The sequence below is a fragment of the Heterodontus francisci genome, chromosome 31 (genome assembly GCF_036365525.1).
Source record: "Heterodontus francisci isolate sHetFra1 chromosome 31, sHetFra1.hap1, whole genome shotgun sequence".
In the NCBI taxonomy this organism is placed as follows: Eukaryota; Metazoa; Chordata; class Chondrichthyes; order Heterodontiformes; family Heterodontidae; genus Heterodontus; species Heterodontus francisci.
The window spans coordinates 51485961-51506483 of NC_090401.1; the positions used below are offsets into that span (position 1 = coordinate 51485961).

Sequence of the window (20523 nt, forward strand, 5' to 3'; positions counted from 1 at the left end):
TATGGGGATCGGGTAGGAAAGTGAAGTTGAATTTGAGGATCAGAAATGAGCTTTTTATATGGGCGGAACAGGCTTGAGGAGCTGTATGGCCTACTCTTCCTGTTTTTTATGTTGTTACGTGGCACTTTTTAATGCAGACAAGTTCGGTGTCATGCACTTGGTAAGGAAACCCCAGACATAATTACAATATGTAGGGTTAACTGTTAAAGGTCAAGAAATGTCTGTCCTGAGGAATAGTCATTGATCAGTTAAGATGCATAAGAGTGTGAGGTAGCTGTAGAGAAAGGAGATAGAATTTTAGATTGTATTATCAAGACTATTGAGTACAACTTGAGGAATATGTTTACACTATTTAATGTTTTGGTTCACACTTGGAATATTGTCTGTTTTGGTCCCTGCATATGACGAAGCCTATTGATGCTATAGAGGCGGTACATAGCGTGACAAGAATGATTTCAAATAAGACTTAATTATGCAAAATTAAAAGCAAAATACTGCGGATGCTGGAAATCTAAAATAAAAACAAGAAACGCTGGAAATACTCAGCAGGTCTGGCAGCATCTGTGGAGAGAGAAGCAGAGTTAACGTTTCAGGTCAGTGATCCTTCTTAATTATGCGAATATGATTCAAGAATTAGGGTTATCAGCTATGCAGGGAGGGAGGAACTAGGATGAGAGCAATAGTGGTAAGGGATTCTATAGTTAGGGAAACAGGCGTTTTTGTGGTCGCAGATGTGATTTCAGGATGGTATGTTGATGGTAGGAGCAAGGGTCATGGATATCACCGAGCAGCTGCAGAACATTCTGGAAGGCGAGGGTGCACAGCCGGAGGTCGTTGTCCACATTGGTACCATTGATATAGCAAGTAAGAGGGATAGTGTCCTGCAGACTGAGTTTAGAGAGTTGGGAAAGAGATTAGCAAGCAGGACCACAAGGGTAGTAATCTCTGGATTATGTCCAAGGCCGTGCTAGTGAGTATAGTAATGGGGAAATACACCAGATGAATGTGTGGCTGGAGAGATGGTGCAGAAGGGAGGGCTTCAGATTTCTAGGGCATTGGGACCGGTTCTGGGGAAGGTGGGACCTGTACAAGCCAGGCGGTCTGCACCTGTACAGGATTGGGACAAATAACCTTGCAGGAAGGTTTGTTAGTGCTATTAGGGATGGTTTAAACTAGTTTGGCAGGGAGAGGAGAACCTGAGCGCAGTCTTAAATACAATTTCAGGGCAGAGAACAGGACGCAGAAAATTAGCAAAATTAGCGAGTGACTCTGAAAGGCAGAAGAAGCAAAGGTTAAAAAGTGTGCAACACAGGAATTTGGCAGTGTTGAATGGTATTTATTTAAATGCAAGAAGTATAGTAAATAAAGCCGATGAGTTGAGGGCACAGGTAGACACGTGGCAACACAATATCGTTGCTGTAACGGAAACTTGGCTTAAAGAGGGGCAAGAATGATACTTCAACATCCCTGCATATTGAGTTTTCAGGCATGATAGGGAGATTTAAAAAAGGAGGGGGCGTAGAATTATTAGTTAAGGAATCAATAACAGCTTTGAGGAGGAATGATGATGTACTAAATGAATCATCAAACAAGGCCATATGGGTGGAGCTCAGAAATAAAAAGGGGGCAGCTGCATTACTGGGAGTGTACTAAAGACCCCCAGATAGTGAGAGGAAGATTGAAGAACCAATATGTGGGCAGATTTCTGAGTGCAAAAACTTTAGGGCAATAATAGTTGGGGATTTCAACTACTCCAATATCAACTGGGATACAAACAGTGTGAAGGGCACAGAGGGGACAAAATTCTTGAACTGCGTTCGAGACCTTTTTTAGCCAGCACGTAACAAGTCCAACGAGAGGGGGCGCAATTCTAGATAAAGTCTTTGGTAATGAAGCTGGGCAAGCGGATGAAGTAACAGTGGGTGACTATTTTGGAGATAGTGACCATAATACAGTTAGTTTTAACATAATCGTGGAAAAGGACAAAGGTAAAACCAAAGCAAAGGTTCTAAATTGGGGGAAGGCAAATATTACGAAACTGAGAGGTGACCTGCAAAAATGGACTGGATACAGCTACTTGAAGGAAAATCAGTGGGAGGCATTCAAGAGCGAGGTACTACGGGCACAGTGTAGGCATGTCCCCACAAAGATAAAGGGTGGTACTGGCAAATCTTGTGCCCCTGGTTATCTAAAAGTTTAGAGGGTAAGTTAAAGCAAAAAAAAAGCTTATGACGATCACAAATATCTTAACAGTTGAGAAAGCCTGGAGCAGTATAAAAAGTGCAGGGGTGAAGTAAAAAAGGAAATTGGAAAAGCAAAGAGAGAACATGAAAAATTATTGGCAGGTAAAATCTAGGAAAACCCGAAGATGTTTTATCAGTACATTAAGAGCAAGAGGATAACTAAAGAAGGGGTAGGGCCTATCAGATGTGCAGGGGAACTGTGCAGGGATGCAGAAGATATGGGCAGGGTTCTTGAGTTTTTTTTGTCTGTGGCTTCACAAAGGAGAGGGTTGATACAGACATTGTAGTTAAAGAGGAAGAGTGTGAAATATTAAATATGATAAGCATAATGAGAGAGGAAGTGCTTGAGGGTCTGACATCCCTGAAAGTGGATAAGTCGCCAGGACCGGGTAGATTGCATGCCAGGTTGTTAAAGGAAGCCAGGGAGGAAATGGCAGATGGGCTGAGGATCATCTTCAACTCCTCACTAGATACAGGTGAGGTACCAGATGATTGGAGGTCGGCGAACATTGTACCATTGTTTAAAAAGGGTGCGAGGGATAAGCCAGGTAATTATAGGCCAGTCAGTCTGACCTCGGTGGTGGGTAAATTGTTAGAATCTATTCTGAGGGACAGGATAAACTGTCACTTAGAAAGGCATGGATTAATCATGGATATTCAGCATGGATTTGTTAAGGGAAGGTCATGTCTTACGAACTTGATTGAGTTTTTTGAGGAAGTGAAAAGGAGGATTGATGAGGGTAGTGCAGTGGATGTGGTTTACATGGGTTTTAGTAAGGCATTTGACAAGGTCCCACATGGCAGCCTGGTCAGTAAAATGAAAGCCCATGGGATACAGGGGAAGGTAGCAGGTTGGATCCAGAATTGGCTCAGTAACGGGAAATAAAGGGTGGTAGTCGACGGCTGTTTTTGTGAATAGAAAGCGGTTTTCAGTGGTGTTCCTCAGGGCTCAGTGTTGGGTCCCTTGCTGTTCGTGGTACATATATTAATGATTTGGACTTAGATATGGGTGGCATGATTGGGAAATTTGCTGATGACACAAAAATTGACTGTGTAGTTAACAGTGAGGAGGAAAGAGGTGGACTGCAGAGTAATATCAATGTTTTGGTTGAATGGGCAGAGTGGTAAAGAAAGCATATGGATTGCTTTCCTTTATTGGCCGAGGTATAGAGTACAAAAGCAGGGATGTGATGCTGGAACTGTATAGAGCATTGGTTAGGCCACAGCTGGAGTATTGCCTGCAGTTCCTTACAGAAAGGACATAATTCCTCTGGAGAGTACAGAGGAGATTTACAAGAATGTTGCCAGATCTTGAAGGGTACAGCTATGAGGAAAGATCGGAGAGGCTAGGGTTTTCCTTGGAACGAAGGAGACTGAGGGGTGACTTGATTGAGGTGTACAAAATTGAGGAGCCTAGATAGAGTGGACAGGAATTTTCTGTTTCCCCTGGCGGGGAGGTCAGTTACCAGGGGGCACAGATTTTTTGTTTTTCAGGTTTGCACTTGCTACTGTTCAATATTCAGTGTATTAACACCTAATCTGTACTAATGCTTTGTCTTTCAACACACCATTAACATATTGTTTGCCTTTGCTCCGTGACCTTTTGGTCAGCTATGTGGCCTGGTCCAATCTAGACCTCCTTTGTTATCTCTTGCCCCACCCCCACCTCACTTGCTTATAACCTGTGACTTTTCTAATATTTGTCAGTTCCGAAGAAGGGTCACTGACCCGAAACGTTAACTCTGCATCTCTTTTCACAGATGCTGCCAGACCTGCTGAGTGGTTCCAGCATTTCTTGTTTTTATTTCAGATTTCCAGCATCCGCAGTATTTTGCTTTTATTTATGGCACAGATTTAAGGTGATTGGTAGAATGATTAGAGGCGACATGAGGGGAAACTTTTTCACCCAGTGGGTGGTGGGTGTCTGGAATTCACTGCCAGGAATGGTGGTGGAGGCAGAGACCCTCAATTATTTTCAAAGGTACCTGGACATGTACCTGAGTTGCTGTAACCTGCAGGGCTATGGACCAGGTGCTGGAAGGTGGGATTAGTTTGGTTGGATAGTTTATTCAGTTGGCGCAGACACGATGGGCTGAATGGCCACCTTCTGTGCTGTACTTTTTCTATGGTTCTACTAACTTTTAAGAAATGTAGGCTTAGAGAATATATATTAGTTTTAAAAAATGATGAAAGGACAGAGCATAGTCCAGTTAGATAGGTTATTTGAAATACATAATATAGGACTAGAGGTCAAGCCTGTAAAATCTGTAGACAGAGCTAATTTAGACATCAGGATGTATTTATTTTGAGTTATCACCCTTTACTACTAACTAGTAAAAGAGGACCCTTCAAAGAGGAACTTGACAAGTTGATGAAGGGAAAGCAATGGATGTTGTCTACGTGGATTGAAGAAAGCCTTTGACAAAGTACCACATAAAAGACTGGTTACCAGAAGTGAGGCTCATGGAATAAGAGAGTCGGTGTCAGCTTGGATAAAAAATTGGCTTCAGGACAAAACAGCGAGTCATGGTAAATCGGTGTTTTTCAGACTAGAGGATGATGGACAATGGTGTTCCCCAAGGTTCAGTGATAGGGCCACTTTTTTTTAGATATATATTTAGATCTTGAAATGCAATAGAATTTTAAAATTTGCTGATGAATGCCAAACTTGGAGGTGTGGCAGTCAGTGAGGATGATACCAGTCAACTGCAACAGGATATAGATAGGCTAGCAAAATGGGCAGACATGTTGCCGATAGAATTTAACACAGAGAAATGTGAGGTGTTGCATTTTGGCGCTAGGGAGAAGCGATATAGTCTAAATGGCACAGTTCTAAAGAGTGTACAGGTTCAGAGTTCATGTGCAAAGATCTTTGAAAGTGGCAGGACATATTGAGAGTAATTAGTAAAGCATATGAGATCTTGGGCTTCATAAATAGAGGTATTGGGTACAAAAGCAGGGAGGTTATGCTGAACCTTTATAAAGCTCTTAGAGTATTGCATCAAGTTCTGGTCACCACACAATAGGAATGATGTGAGCACCCTTGAAAGAGTGAGATATAAAGAAAGCTGTAAGTTCATTATTCTTAACACTTTAAACCGGTTAAAATTACTAAAAATACACTACGCAATCACGCGCGCATTCACTCACTCATTCACACTAGAGTCTCACATGCAAATAGATTACAGAGGGAAAAACAGAGTTGGGTGGTTGGAGTAGAATTCGGAATAAACAGAATTTAAACGCTGAATATCAGTCCCAGAGTCCTCAGTTGTCCTGAAGTCCTCGCTGGGCCACATGCATAGTTGCGGGCTTGCTTCTCAGGTTCCGGAAGGCAGAAAAAGGGGGTTTGATCCTTGTCGCCTAGTTGGTGGTGATGGTGGTCTGTCGGCTGGAGGCTTTACCAGTTGCAGCTGGGGGATCTTTATTGGAAAGGGAGGGAGACTCTGTGGATGGCTTCTCAGTTACTGTTCTCTGCTTTCTGAGTCAAAGTTTAGTCTCTCCAAAGCTGCACAAGCATTCGCATGACATTCCCAAGCCTCTTTTGTTTTTCATGAAGTCCTTCTGGTAGCTTTTCTGATATTCAAGGCTTTACTCCTGAAACTGTCCTTTCATACTTGGTGGGGGTTGGCTCTTTCAAAGTTAGTGGGTGTTGATGGCCCTTGATGACCGTACTGATAAAGCCATTTCAGGTAATTTAATCAGGGAGCACCCCATTATTCTAGCTAGGTTGAATCAGTCATGTTGTCTCCAGTCTACTCTGTTGGTGTTTCATATGTAAATTGCAATGGCCATTTTAGCTGCTAGTTTTTCTTTTCCAAAGTTATTTGTAACAATTTCCAGTAAAAGTTTCAGGTAAGGTTCCAACCGATGAAATTAATATTTCCCATTTGGCATGAAGGGTTTTCATGACTTTCTCTATACTTTACCAAAAGAGCCTATGGTAAAAGGAGGAGGACTTACTAAAATGCTATCATTTAGGAAGTTAACCTGCCACAGCATTACATGTGTTTTTTTTCTAAATTGACAGTCACCTGTTTACAACAAGCACAGAATTAAAAATTTGGATACAAGTTTCAGCTAGTGTGCTTAAGACTAGAAATTCTATTGTTACTTCAGAAATCACCAGTTAGTCTATACTGGTGTCTTATGCTCTGCATGAGCCTCCTCCCACCCCTGTTCATCTAACTGTGTCAGTATATTCGTCTATTCCTTTCTCCCTCATGTGCTTATCTAGTTTCCCTTTAAATGCGCCTATGCTATTTGCCTGAACTACTTCTTGTGGTAGCATGTTCCACATTCTTGCAATTCTTTGGTTAAACAAATTTCTCCTAAATTCCCTATTGAATTTATTAGTGACTATCTTCCATTTATGGCCTCTCGTTTTGATCATCCTCAACAAGTGGGAACATTTTCTCCATCAGACTCTTTCATTATCTTAAAGACCTCTACCCGTCTTGTGGATGAGACATTAAACTGTGACCCCGCCTGCCTTCTCGGGTGGGCCTGAAGGCTCCATGGCACTGTAGAAAAAGAGCAAGGGAGTTCTCCCTAATGTCCTGTGCCAATAATTATCACTCAACCAACACCTTAAAATTAAAATTACCTGACCATTTATTTAATTGCTATTTCTGGAATCTTGCTGTATCCAGATTTGCTGCCATGCTTCTTGCCTCACAACAGCAACTGCATTTCTGAAGTACTTTGAACCATCCAGAGGACATGAAAGGTTTTATAGAAATATACACCCTTCTTTCTATCAGGTCAGACTATGATGTATACTTTTAATGCCCTTTGTTGTTTGATGGACATGAGTTATTTGCATGTAGAATAAATAATTGCAGCAGAATTTAATTTTTTTTAATAATAAAGGTTGAAAGACTCATCACTAGTGCCTGCAGTAGGCAGCAAGAATATACCTTAAATATCTGCTATTTACAAACTAATTGACTCATAATTTATCCAACCATCCTCATTTGTGCAGATGTTTGACAACTCATTACACTATATCCTTTCTCCATTTTTTGTGGAAATCTTTAATTCATGAAACAAAGTGGCAGCCACAATCTTTTTAAAATTATATTCTGCAAATATTTAAAAATGGAAACTTAAAGAAATAAAATGTGTTGTAACTGAGCAACATTAGGACTTGGAAATGGCACTTGTGTCTAGTCTTGTGCATCTTGTAGTTCACACTGTATGTTGGATGACCACTGTTACTTCATGCATTAAGTAATAGCAAAATGCTGTGTGTTCTGACAGGTTGTTTGGACAATAATGGCTGCATTTGAACTGGTGAGATTATTCAGGCCAGATTCGAAAGTAGATGTCTCTATGGTTGGTATTCACCTTGAAGGTGTTTTTCACAAAGGTAAATGAATATTTTCGATGCTGTTGTCTTAATTTTTTAATGAGGATTAGATTAGAAAATTCGCAGTATGCTCTGGAAATGTGCACAGGCAGAATGCCAGTTTATTTTAGCACACTAGCTTGTGGTAGCAATCTCACATTATAATAAAATGTTAAATTCAAAGGTTTTAGGATTCACTTTTTCTATTTTAATACTGCACTCTATCAAATGCAGCAGAGGTGAAAATAAATGTAATTTAGTCCAGCAATAGATATAACTTCTGGTAAAGAAATGTAATTGAACCCAAGTTTGGGTGGATGTGTGGGGAAGAGGGAAGGAGAAAGACTTGCAAAAGTGACTTATTCACCTTTGACAACACCTTTTTAAGTTAAATGAAGATTGGTATCCCTTTTGATCCTGAATGTTGGTCCTGATGCTTAGATCTAGATCAAATATATAGTGCTGAGCAAAATTTAAACCATTCTCTTAGTCTCAAAGAAGCACAATATCAAAAATGTTCTGGTTGTTAAATTACAAAAGAGCTTGAAGACTTAATTGAATAAAATTTCAGTTCTCAATTTTATAATTATTAAAATATAGGCTATTAATCTAAAGCATAGTTTTATGGAAGGGGTTTTGATTTTAAGTAAACTACAGTTTGAAAGTAAAATACAGTGCTTCTGTAACTCATCACTGCTTGATATGATTAATTGTCCCAGCTTAGTTTTGCTATTCACAACCATTTTCCATTAATATATAAAAATATACTATGTCTTTCAGTGGACAGTTTTACATCTCTTGTCTTCGACATTTTCATGACTGCTATCAGTGGCCTAGGAGTTTATGGAATTATTAAGGTAAGGATCTACTGATTGTTATACTAAAGTTATCAGACAGTTATCTGCATAAAAAAAAATGTTTAAATCACAAGGTTGCTAGCCTTTTTATAATGTAAAACTTGTATTGCAAATCTGAGTGCAGTGTGCATTTTGTAAACCAACATAGCACCACCTTGAAGACAGAAAGTGCTGGAAATACTCAGCAGGTCTGGCAGCATCTGTATAGAGAGAAAAAGTTAACATTTCAGGCCTGTGATCCTTCATCAGAACTGGCAAAAGGTGGAAATATAACAGTCTTTGAATAAGTGGGAGGGGGAAGAAGAACAAGAAGGAAGGACTGTATTGGGATGGCGGGGGAAAGTGATTAAATGACAGAGATCATGGAATGAAAATGGAGTGCTAAATAATTGTAGCAAAAGACAAAGCATGAGTCCAGAGAGAGTGCTGATGGCAGAATAATGAATAGCTCTGGACGAAAGCAAAAGCATGAAAAATAAGTTTAAGACTAGCACATGGTCAAAATATAAATAATTAACAAAGAAAATATATGTATAAAAATATAATAAATAAAATAAATAAACAAAAATCATGGGGCTTATGGTCTGAAATTATTGAACTCAATATTGAGGCCGGAAGGCTGTAGAGTGCCTAATCGGAAGATGAGGTGCTGTTCCTCGAGCTTGCGTTGATGTTCACTGGAACACTGTAGCAGGCCGAGGACAGAAATGTGGGCAAGAGAACAAGGTGGTGAATTAAAATGGCAAGCAACCAGAATCTCGGGATCATGCTTTTGGACTGAGTGGAGGTGTTCTGCAAAGTGGTCACCCAATCTGTATTTTCTCTCCCAGTGTAGAGGAGACTGCACTGTAAGCAGCGAATACAGTGTACTAACATGAAAGAAGTACAAGTAAATCGCTGCTTCACCTGGAAGGAGTGTTTGGGGCCTTGGATGGTAAGGAGAGAGGGGGTAAAAAAGCAGATATTACACCTCCTGCGATTTGCATGGGAAGGTGCTGTGGGAAAGGGACGAGGTGTCGGAGGAATGGACCAGGGTGTCGCAGGGGAAGTGGGCCCTTCAGAATGCTGACGGGAGGGGAGGCGAATATGTGTTTGGTGGTGGCATCACGCAGGAGATGGTGGAGGATGATCCTTTGGATGTGGAGGCTGGTGAGGTGGAAAGAGAGGACAAGGGGAACCCTGTCGCAGTTCTGCCCTCACCCCTTCCCCTCCCTCCCAGAAGTGCGGGAAATGAGACGGACGCGGTTGAGGGCCTCGTCAACCACAGTGTGGTGACTCCTCGGTTGAGGAAAAAGGAAGACATATCAGAGGCACTGTTGTGGAACGTTGCATCATCAGAACAGATGCGTCTGAGATGGAGAAACTGGGAGAATGGAATGGAATCCTTACAGGAAGCAGGATGTGAGGAAGTGTAGTTAAGGTAGCCATGGGAGTCAGTGAGCTTCTAATAAATACTAGTGGACAGCCTATCTCCAGAGCTGGAGACAGAAAAGTCGGGGAAAGGAAGTGTCATTAAAGGTGAGAGAAGGGTGGAAATTGGAAGCGAAGTTGATGAAATTTTCCAGATTGGGGTGAGAGCTGGAAGCAACACCAATACAATCATCAATGTACCAGAAAAGGAGTTGGGGAAGGGGGCCTGAGTAGGACTGGAACAAGAAATGTTTGACATAACCCACAAAAAAGACGGGCATAGCTAGGACCCATACAGGTACCCATAGCAGCACCTTTTATTTGGAGGAAGTGAGTGGCACTGAAGAAGTTATTCATTGTTCACCCAGGCGGAGGAGAGTGGTGGTGGATGGAGACTGGTTGGGTACCTGTTCAAGGAAGAAGCGTAGAACCTCCAACCCCCACCAAAATGGTCAGGGTGTAGAGATTGGACGTTCATAGTAAAGAGGAGGTGGTTAAGGTCAGGGAATTGGAAACTGTCGAAATGACGTAGGGCGCCAGAAGAGTCACAGATGTAGGTGGGAAGAGACTGGACAAGGGGAGAAAAGATAGTCAAGATAGGAAGAAATAAGTTCAGTGGGGCAGGAACAGGTTGAAACGATGGGTCTACCGGGACAGTCCTGTTTTTGGATTTGGGGAAGAAAAGAGGCTCAGCGCCAACTCTCAGACACTTCTTCCTACCTCTTCCTGGACCATGACCCCACCACCAAACATCAAGCAACTGTCTCCAGGACTGTCACTGACCTCATCTCCTCTGGAGATCTTCCCTCTACAGCTTCCCACCTCACAGTCCCACAATCCGAACAGCCCGCTTCGATCTTCCCAAAATCAAGGGCAGCGAACCTGACAAAGTCAGGGATGTGATTGGCTGGACCTCGTTGAATAAGTCTTACCAGAGTCCTGCCTGATACCCGGACAGACTAGTTACCTGGCTGGCAGGCGAGATTGAGAATCTGCTGGCAAGAGGCTGCAGCCAAGGACCTGTCTGTAGCAGTCACTAAGGGAAGGGTCTGTCTGCAATTCTGAATGGAGAGGAGCGGGGAGGAGGCACTGTCCGCAATGGCGGGGTGCGAGAGAGAAATACCAGTGTAACCTAGGGGAACCTCTTCTCTGAAATATGAAGTAAGACATTTTCAACGAGTAATTATTTCACAGTTTTTCAATTTCCCAATCATCCAGAAAACATGCACAGGGAAACAAGTACTTCTACTGATTTTTTTTTTCTATTTTCTGACCTAGTACTTTCCACACTTTCTGGCTCCATTTATATGTTACCTGATTGTGGACTTCATCATCTATTGCATAGAAGTGCTTGGCATCTATGTTGAACTTCCAGAATATATGCATGCCAAGCATTATGTTCAAAATGTGGTAAGTACCTATCTCTGTGCTCAGGGTTTTGGATTTTCCATTTGAAAGGGAATGGTTCTTGTTCCTTTTTTTCACTTAATTTTTCTTTGTACTTTTGCTCTTGGTTGAATAAGATACGAATGATAACGGTGGTTCCCTTTACCTTGGGTACTGTCCCCCTCTTCTTTTGGAAATCTTATCAATCCCACCATCACTCCATCCCCAGGAGTTGTTGCCTCCCAATTCCATGTCCACCTTTCCCACAACTCCTGTCAGGTTTCTGTGCTGGTCACAGTACTGAAATGGCCCCAGTCAGCAAATGGCATTGTCTCTGAATGTGAGTGTGGTGTACTATTGCTTCTCATCTTTCTCAACTTCATTGCAGCCTTTAGCACAATTGACCATGCCACCCTCCTGTAACCTTCTCCTGTGTTGTCCAGCTGAGTGGGAATGCCCTTGCCTTGGTTCCCCTTTTAAAAATCTAGTTGTAGAAAGAGAATATCCAGCAATGGCTCCTAATACCATCCCGTACCGTTAATATTAGAGGCCCCCAAGAGCCATCCTTGGCCTCCTCCCATTCCTTATCTACATGCTGCCCCTCAACAACATCTGAAGACATGGCGTCAGGTTCCAGATGCTGATCTACCTCACCACCATCTCTCTCGATTCCCTACTGCCTCTGTATTGTCAGTTTGCTTGCCCAATATCCAGTCCTGGAGGAGCAGCGATTTCCTCCAATTAAATGCTGGAAGATTGAAGCCATTGTCTTTGACTGTGCCACAAACTCCATTTCCTCGCCACTGATTCTGACTCCCTTTCTGGCCACTTTCGCCGGCTAAACCAGTCGGTTTGAAACCTCAGCCTCCAATTTGACCCGAGCTGAGCCTCTGGCCCCATATCCTCTTCATCACAAAGACCACCTACTTGCACCTCCATAATATCACCCATCTTCACCCCTACCTCAGCCAATCTACTGAAACTATCATCCATGCTTTTATTGCCTCCCAAACTCAACATAAACTTGAGCTTAGCCAAAAACTACAATCCATAGATACATATCCTAACCTACACTAATTATCCATGTACTTGCTGACCTAGATCACATCCTGGTCCAGCAATGCTTTGAATTTAAAACTCTCATCCTTGTGTTTAGATCACTCCACGGCTTCTCCCTTTTATTTCTGGAACTTCCTCCAGCATGACTATCCTCCAAGAGGTCTGTTGCTGCAACTCCCTTTTCCCACCATTGGCTGACCTCTAGGTCCCAAGCTCTGGAATTCCCTCCCTAAACTCATCTCTCCACCTGTCTTTCAAAGAACAAACAACAGTACAGCACAGGGACAGCCATTCAGCCCTCCAAGCCTGCGCCGATCTTGATGCCTGCCTAAACTAAAACCTTCTGCACTTCCGGGGACCGTATCCCTCTATTCCCATCCTATTCATGTATTTGTCAAGATGCCTCTTAAACGTCGCTATCGTACCTGCTTCCACCACCTCCCCCGGCAGCAAGTTGCAGGCACTCACCACCCTCTATGTAAAGAACTTGCCTCGCACATGCCCTCTAAACTTTGCCCCTCTCACCTTAAACCTATGTCCCCGAGTAACTGACTCTTCCACCCTGGGAAAAAGCTTCTGACTATCCACTCTGTCCATGCTGCTCATAACTTTGTAAACCTCTATCATGTCGCCCCTCCACCTCTGTCGTTCCAGTGAAAACAATCCGAGTTTATCCAACCTCTCCTCATAGCTAATGCCCTCCAGACCAGGCAACATCCTGGTAAACCTCCTCTGTACCCTCTCCAAAACCTCCACGTCCTTCTGGTAGTGTGGCGACCAGAATTGCACGCAATATTCTAAGTATGGCCTAACTAAAGTTCTGTACAGCTGCAGCATGACTTGCCAATTTTTATACTCTATGCCCCGACCGATGAAGGCAAGCATGCTGTATGCCTTCTTGATTACCTTATCCACCTGCGTTGCCACTTTCAGTGACCTGTGGACATGTACGTCCAGATCTCTCTGCCTTTCAATACTCCTAAGGGTTCTGCCATTTACTGTATATTTCCCACCTGCATTAGACTTTCCAAAATGCGTTACCTCACATTTGTCCAGATTAAACTCCATCTGCCATTTCTCCGCCCAAGTCTCCAACCGATCGATATCCTGCTGTATCCTCTGACAATCCTCATCACTATCCGCAACTCCACCTACCTTTGTGTCGTCCGCAAACTTACTAATCAGACCAGCTACATTTTCCTCCAAATCATTTATATATACTACAAAGAGCAAAGGTCCCAGCACTGATCCCTGCGGAACACCACTAGTCACATCCCTCCATTCAGAAAAGCACCCTTCCACTGCTACCCTCTGTCTTCTTTGACCGAGCCAGTTCTGTATCCATCTTGCCAGCTCACCTCTGATCCTGTGTGACTTCACCTTTTGTACCAGTCTGCCATGAGGGACCTTGTCAAAGGCTTTACTGAAGTCCATATAGATAACATCCAGTGCCCTTCCTTCATCAATCATCTTTGTCACTTCCTCAAAAAACTCTATCAAATTAGTGAGACACGACCTCCCCTTCACAAAACCATGCTGCCTCTCACTAATAAGTTTGTTTGTTTCCAAATGGGAGTAAATTCTGTCCCGAAGAATCCTCTCTAATAATTTCCCTACCACTGACGTAAGGCTCACCGGCCTATAATTTCCTGGATTATCCTTGCTACCTTTCTTAAACAAAGGAACAACATTGGCTATTCTCCAGTCCTCTGGGACCTCACCTGTAGCCAATGAGGATGCAAAGCTTTCTGTCAAGGCCCCAGCAATTTCTTCCCTTGCCTCCCTCAGTATTCTGGGGTAGATCCCATCAGGCCCTGGGGACTTATCTACCTTAATGCTTTGCAAGACACCCAACACCACCTCCTTTTCGATAATGAGATGACTGAGACTATCTACACTCCCTTCCCTAGGCTCATCATCCACCAAGTCCTTCTCTTTGGTGAATACTGATGCAAAGTACTCATTTAGTACCTCGCCCATTTCCTCTGGCTCCACACTTAGATTCCCTTCTCTGTCCTTGAGTGGGCCAACCCTTTCCCTAGTTACCCTCTTGCTCTTTATATACGTATAAAAAGCCTTGGGATTTTCCTTAATCCTGTTTGCCAATGACTTTTCATGACCCCTTTTAGCCCTCCTGACTCCTTGCTTAAGTTCCTTCCTACTGTCTTTATATTCCTCAAGGGATTCATCTGTTCCTAGCCTTCCAGCCCTTACAAATGCTTCCTATTTCTTTTTGACTAGGTTCACAATATCCCACGTCATCCAAGGTTCCCAAAACTTGCCAAACTTATCCTTCTTCCTCACCGGAACATGCCGGTCCTGGATTCTAATCAACTGACATTTGAAAGACTCCCACATGTCAGATGTTGATTTACCCTCAAACAGCTGCCCCCAATCTAAATTCTTCAGTTCCTGCCTAATATTGTTATAATTAGCCTTCTCCCAATTTAGCGCCTTCACCCGAGGACTACTCTTATCCTTATCCACAAGTACCTTAAAACTTATGGAATTATAGTCACTGTCCCCGAAATGCTCCCCTACTGAAACTTCGACCACCTGGCCGGGCTCATTCCCCAATACCAGGTCCAGTACGGCCCCATCCCTAGTTAGACTATCTACATATTGTTTCAAGAAGCCCTCCTGGATGCTCCTTACAAATTCTGCCCCATCCAAGCCCTTAGCACTAAGTGAGTCCCAGTCAATATAGGGGAAGTTAAAATTAATTTCCTCCCTTGAATATTCTCTTTTAAAACCTACATCTTTGACCAACCTTTTAGTCACCCCTCCTGATATTTTCTTTGACTCAGTGTCAATTTTTGCCTGTTAACACTACTGTGAAGCCCTTTGGAATGTTTTTCTAAATTAAAGGCACTATTTAAATACAAGTTGTTGAGATTTGATTGAAGATATGTAAGTTCACTTACTCTTTATCGATTTTTTTAAAAAACAGAAAATTGGTAAGTTGGAGTTCATCATTGCAACACAATGTTTATTTTTTTATTTATTTAGAGATACAGCACTGAAACAGGCCCTTCGGCCCACCGGGTCTGTGCCGACCAACAACTACACATTTATGCTAATATTCCCTACCACATCCCCACCATTCTCCTACCACCTACCTACACTAGGGGCAATTTACAATGACCAATTTACCTATCAACCTGCAAGTCTTTGGCTGTGGGAGGAAACCGGAGCACCCGGCGGAAACCCACGCGGTCACAGGGAGAACTTGCAAACTCCGCACAGGCAGGACCCAGAACTGAACGCAGGTCGCTGGAGCTGTGAGGCTGTGGTGCTAACCACTGCGCCACTGTGCCAGGTTCTGATCTCAAGACTCAAGACACATGTTGCCATTCTCTAATATAATCATAAATTTGATTACTTTTTAATGTAAAAGCTTATTTATTTGCCTACAGCTGTGGGGTTTTGTTGCCCAGATGGAGTGTGGCGTTTGCAATGTCTTGTTTTGGTGAATTGGGAAGTTATCCATTTTGTTTGATCACGTAGGATTTTTACAGCCAGCATACAGAAGGAATCTTCATCCCATAAGTCGGGGTTTGATTTGAACTCTGCTTTGAAATGCAATGATAATTGACTGTTCACCACCCAGTCCCTTTTAACATATCTAAGAGGGAGAATGGTATGATAGACTTGCACTTCATATAGTAATGTGAAGAGTCAGTGACTTTTGAAAGTTCTTTTTATTACTGTTTTCAGTTAATGTTACATGACCTGTATTTCTAAGTAAGTGATAATTTTCCTGCCAAGTTTTATTTCCCAGAAAGAGAAATCATGACTGGCCCAGGCTCCACTAAAGCAATGCTAACGTACACAGCTATGTTCATATTCGTTATGTTTTTGAAGGTAAGAAATAACTATCTTGAATGCTAAATTTACATTGGTGTCTTTAAAGTAAACAGCATAAACTGTATCCTGTTAGTTGGCTCGGACTGAAATGATTTTAGGATGAGCACCAGGATTATTAAAATAGTTCGCAAAATCTAATACTTAATCAAATATGTATATCTGGAGTCTGAACTGAACCCATTGGTTATTGCCAGTGTTGATGTGACATTTTGTAGATTCTTGGCACTAGCAGCACAGAAAGGCCATTTAGCTATTGTGTCTGTTAGTCATTGATCTTCCATCAGAATATGTACTATAATCTATCTACCTGCCCTTTCCTTGTATTTCATATTCTCAAGTTCTAAATATTTATCCAAACAACCCTCTGAAAAATGTTATCCAACTTTCCGCTTTTGTTCTAGTGATGATCCTAAGTACATGCCTCCTTATTACTGATTTGCCAAAAAGTGAAGACGATCTTTCACTAGTTACCTACTCAAAACCTTATGAAAATGTCTCCGATTCCCTCCTTTTAACCCTCCCTGTATCTTTTGAGTGAGGGGTAGGGAGTTTATTCCTAGCAGCATTCTAGTGAATCTTTGGTGTACCCTTTTCCTGAGCATCATCTTTTCTATAATGAATACAACACTCCCAACTGTAGCCTAACAAATGGCTTGTGGAAATTCAGAATCACTTCTTTGCTTTTATATTCAGTACCTGCATGTGTAAAACCCAGTTTCTCTTGCCTGTTATGTCCTTTTCTTCCATTACTCTCAGCTTTTAAAATCTACAATCCGGATCTTGTGTCAGATACTGAGAGCTCAATACTGCAGAAAGCCCAGAGGAGTATAGAAAGTGCAGGGGTGAAATTAAAAAGTAAATTAGGAAAGCAGAGAGGGCATGAAACAATGTTGACAAGTACGATCAAGGAAAACCGAAAGATGTTTTGTAAATACATAAAGAGCAAGAGGTTGACTAAGGAAAGAGTAAGACCAATTAGAGACTGAAAAGGTAACTGGTTGTGCAAACAAAAGATGTGGGCATGTTTCTTAATGAGTACTTTGTGTCTGTCTTCACCTAAGAGGGGGAACAATGCAGACATTGTAGTTGTTGAGGAGTGCAAATATTGGATGGGATAAATAAAGGAAGGTTTGAGGGGTTTAACATCTTTGAAAGTGGATAAATCACCAGGCCAAATTAAATATATCCCAGGTCACTAAGCAAAGTGAGGGAGGAAATAGTGGAGGCTCTGATTATTTTTCCAATCCTCTCTGGCTACAGGTGTGGTGCTGGAGAACGTCTAATGTTGTACCATTATTTAAAAAGGGAGGAAGGTTTAGACCAAGCAATTGCAAGTCAGTCAGCCTAACTTCAGTGGTGGGCAAATTATTGGGAAAAAATTCTGAGGAACAGTATAAATTGTTATTTAGAAAGGCACGAATCGGTCAAAGACAGGCAACATGGATTTAGTTTAGTTTAGTGATACAGCACTGAAACAGGCCCTTCGGCCCACCGAGTCTGTGCCGACCATCAACCACCCATTTATACTAATCCTACACTAATTCCATATTCCTACCACATCCCCACCTGTCCCTATATTTCCCTACCACCTACCTATACTAGGGGCAATTTATAATGGCCAATTTACCTATCAACCTGCAAGTCTTTGGCATGTGGGAGGAAACCGGAGCACCCGGAGAAAACCCACGCAGACACAGGGAAAACTTGCAAACTCCACACAGGCAGTACCCAGAATTGAACCCGGTTCGCTGGAGCTGTGAGGCTGCGGTGCTAACCACTGTGCCGCCCTTTGTTAAGGGAAGGTCATGTATACTAACTTGAATGAATTTTTTGAGGTGGTAACCAGGAGTGCTGATGAGGGTAGCACGTTTGTAGTCGACGTGGATTTTAACAAGGTTATTTGACAAGGTCCCACATGGCAGACTGGTCAGAAAAGTAAGAGCCCATGGGATCCAAGGGCAAGTGGCAAGTTGGATCCAAAATTTACTCCATGGCATGAAGCAAAGGGTAATGAATGTTTGTCTGAAAAACTGTTTCCAGTGGGGTTCCACATGGCTCAGAATTAGGACCCTTGCTTTTTGTGATATACATCAATGATTTAGACTTGAATGTAGAGGACATGATTAAGAAGTTTGCAGGTGATGCAGACTGCAGGAAGATATCAATGGACTGGTCAGGTGGGCAGAAAAGTGACATGAAATTCAGTCGGGAGAAGTGTGAAGTGGTGCATTTGGAGAGAGCAATCAAGGCAACAGAATGCACAATAAATGGTAGGATACGAGAAGTGTCGAGGAACAGCGGAACCTTGGAGGTGCATGTCCACAGGTCCTTCAAGGTAGCAGGACAAGTAGATACAGTGATTAAGGCTTAAAGGATCCTTTCCTTCATTAGCTGCGGTATAGAAATTAAGAGCAGGGAGATTATGCTAGAACTGTATAAAACATTAGTTGGCTACAGCTGGAGTATTGCATACAGTTCTGGTCATTTCTTTTTAATTCATTCATGGGATGTGGGCGTCACTGGCCAGGCCAGCGTTTATTGCCCATCCTAATTGCCCTTGAGAAGGTGGTGGTGAGCTGCATTCTTAAACCGCTGCAGTCCATTTGGGGTAGGTATACCCACAGTGCTGTTAGGAAGGAAGTTCCAGGATTTTGACCCAGCGACAGTGAAGGAACAGCGATATAGTTCCAAATCAGGATGGTGTGTGGCTTGGAGTGGAACTTGCAAGTGGTGGTGTTCCCATGCATCTGCTACCCTTGTACTTTTAGGTGGTATAGGTCGCGGGTTTGGAAGGTGCTGTTGAAGGAGCCTTGTTGAGCTGCTGCAGTGCATCTTGTAGATGGTACACACTGATGCCACTGAACCATAAAACCATAGAAAGGTTACGGGACAGAAAGTGCCCATTCAGCCCATCATGTCTGCGCCAGTTGAAAAAACTAGCTGCCCATTCTAATCCCACCTTCCAGCACCTGGTCCGTAGCCTCGCAGGTTACAGCACTTCACACTCTGTGTCGGTGGTGGATGGAGTGCCAATTGAGTGGGCTGCTTTGTCCTGGATGGTTTCGAGCTTTTTGAGTTTTGCTGGAGCTGCACTCATCCAGGCAAGTGGAGAGTATTCCATCACACTCCTGACTTGTACCTTGTGGATGGTGGACAGACTTTGGGGAGTCAGGAAAAGGGTTACTCGCTGCAGAATTCCCAGCCTCTGACCTGCTCTTGTAGCCACAGTACTTATATGGCAGGTCCAGTTCAGTTTCTGGTCAATGGTAATCCCCAGAATGTTGATAGTGGGGGATTCAACGATGGTAATGCCATTGAAAGTCAAGGGGAGATGTTTGGATTCTCTTTTGTTGGAGATGGTATTGCCTGTCACCTGTGTGGGGCAAATATAACTTGCTACTTATAAGCCCAAGCCTGAATATTGTCCATGTCTTGCTGCATCTGGGCACACACTGCTTCATTATCTGAGGCGTCGCAAATGGTGCTGAAAATTGTGCAATCATCAGCGAACATCCCCATTTATGACCTAATGATGGAGGGAAGGTCATTGATGAAGCAGCTGAAGATGGTTGTGCCTAGGACACTACCCTGAGGAACACCTGTAGTGATATCCTGAAGCTGAGATGATTGACCTCTGACAACCACAACCACCTTCCTTTGCACTAGGTATGACTCCAACTAGCGGAGAGTTTTTCTCCTGATTCCCATTGACTCCAGTTTTGCTGGAGCTGCTTGATGCCACACGCAGTCAAATGCTGCCTTGACGTCAAGGGCAATCACTCTCACCTCACTTCTTTGGAACAGAGGAGGCCTAGGAGAATGGATAGGAAGGACCTATTTTCATTAGCAGAGAAGTCAATAACCAAAGGACATAGATTTAAAGTAATTGGCAGGAGGATTAGAGGGGATGTGAGGAGAATTTTTTTTTATCCAGAAGGTTGGGGGTGTCTGGAACTCGCTGCCTGCAAAGGTGGTAGAGGCAGAAACTCTCATCACATTTTTTAAAAATATATATACTTGGATACGCACTTGAAGTGTAGTAACCTACAGGGGTATGGACCCAGAGCTAGAATGTCAGATTAAACTGACACTGCGACACTGCGGCACAGTGGCGCAGTGGTTAGCACTGCATCCTCACAGCTCCAGGGACCCGGGTTCGATTCTGGGTACTGCCTGTGCGGAGTTTGCAAGTTCTCCCTGTGTCTGCGTGGGTTTCCTCCGGGTGCTCCGGTTTCCTCCCACATGCCAAAGACTTGCAGGTTGGCAGGTTAATTGGCCATTATAAATTGCCCCTAGTACAGGTAGGTGGTAGGGAAATATATAGGGACCGGTGGGGATGATATTGGAATAT

General features: G+C 42.9%; 1 protein-coding gene across 2 annotated transcripts in view; it reads left to right on the plus strand.

Annotated features, from left to right (window-relative positions):
- Nucleotides 1-20523, plus strand: part of LOC137347254 (lysosomal-associated transmembrane protein 4A-like) — a 49889-nt gene that overhangs the window by 21219 nt on the left and 8147 nt on the right. For both annotated transcript variants that reach the window (XM_068011563.1, XM_068011564.1), the window contains exons 2-5: nucleotides 7506-7614; nucleotides 8374-8450; nucleotides 11139-11270; nucleotides 16074-16169. In XM_068011563.1, coding sequence (XP_067867664.1) covers nucleotides 7506-7614; nucleotides 8374-8450; nucleotides 11139-11270; nucleotides 16074-16169 — 414 coding nt within the window. The remainder of the gene's footprint in view (nucleotides 1-7505; nucleotides 7615-8373; nucleotides 8451-11138; nucleotides 11271-16073; nucleotides 16170-20523) is intronic.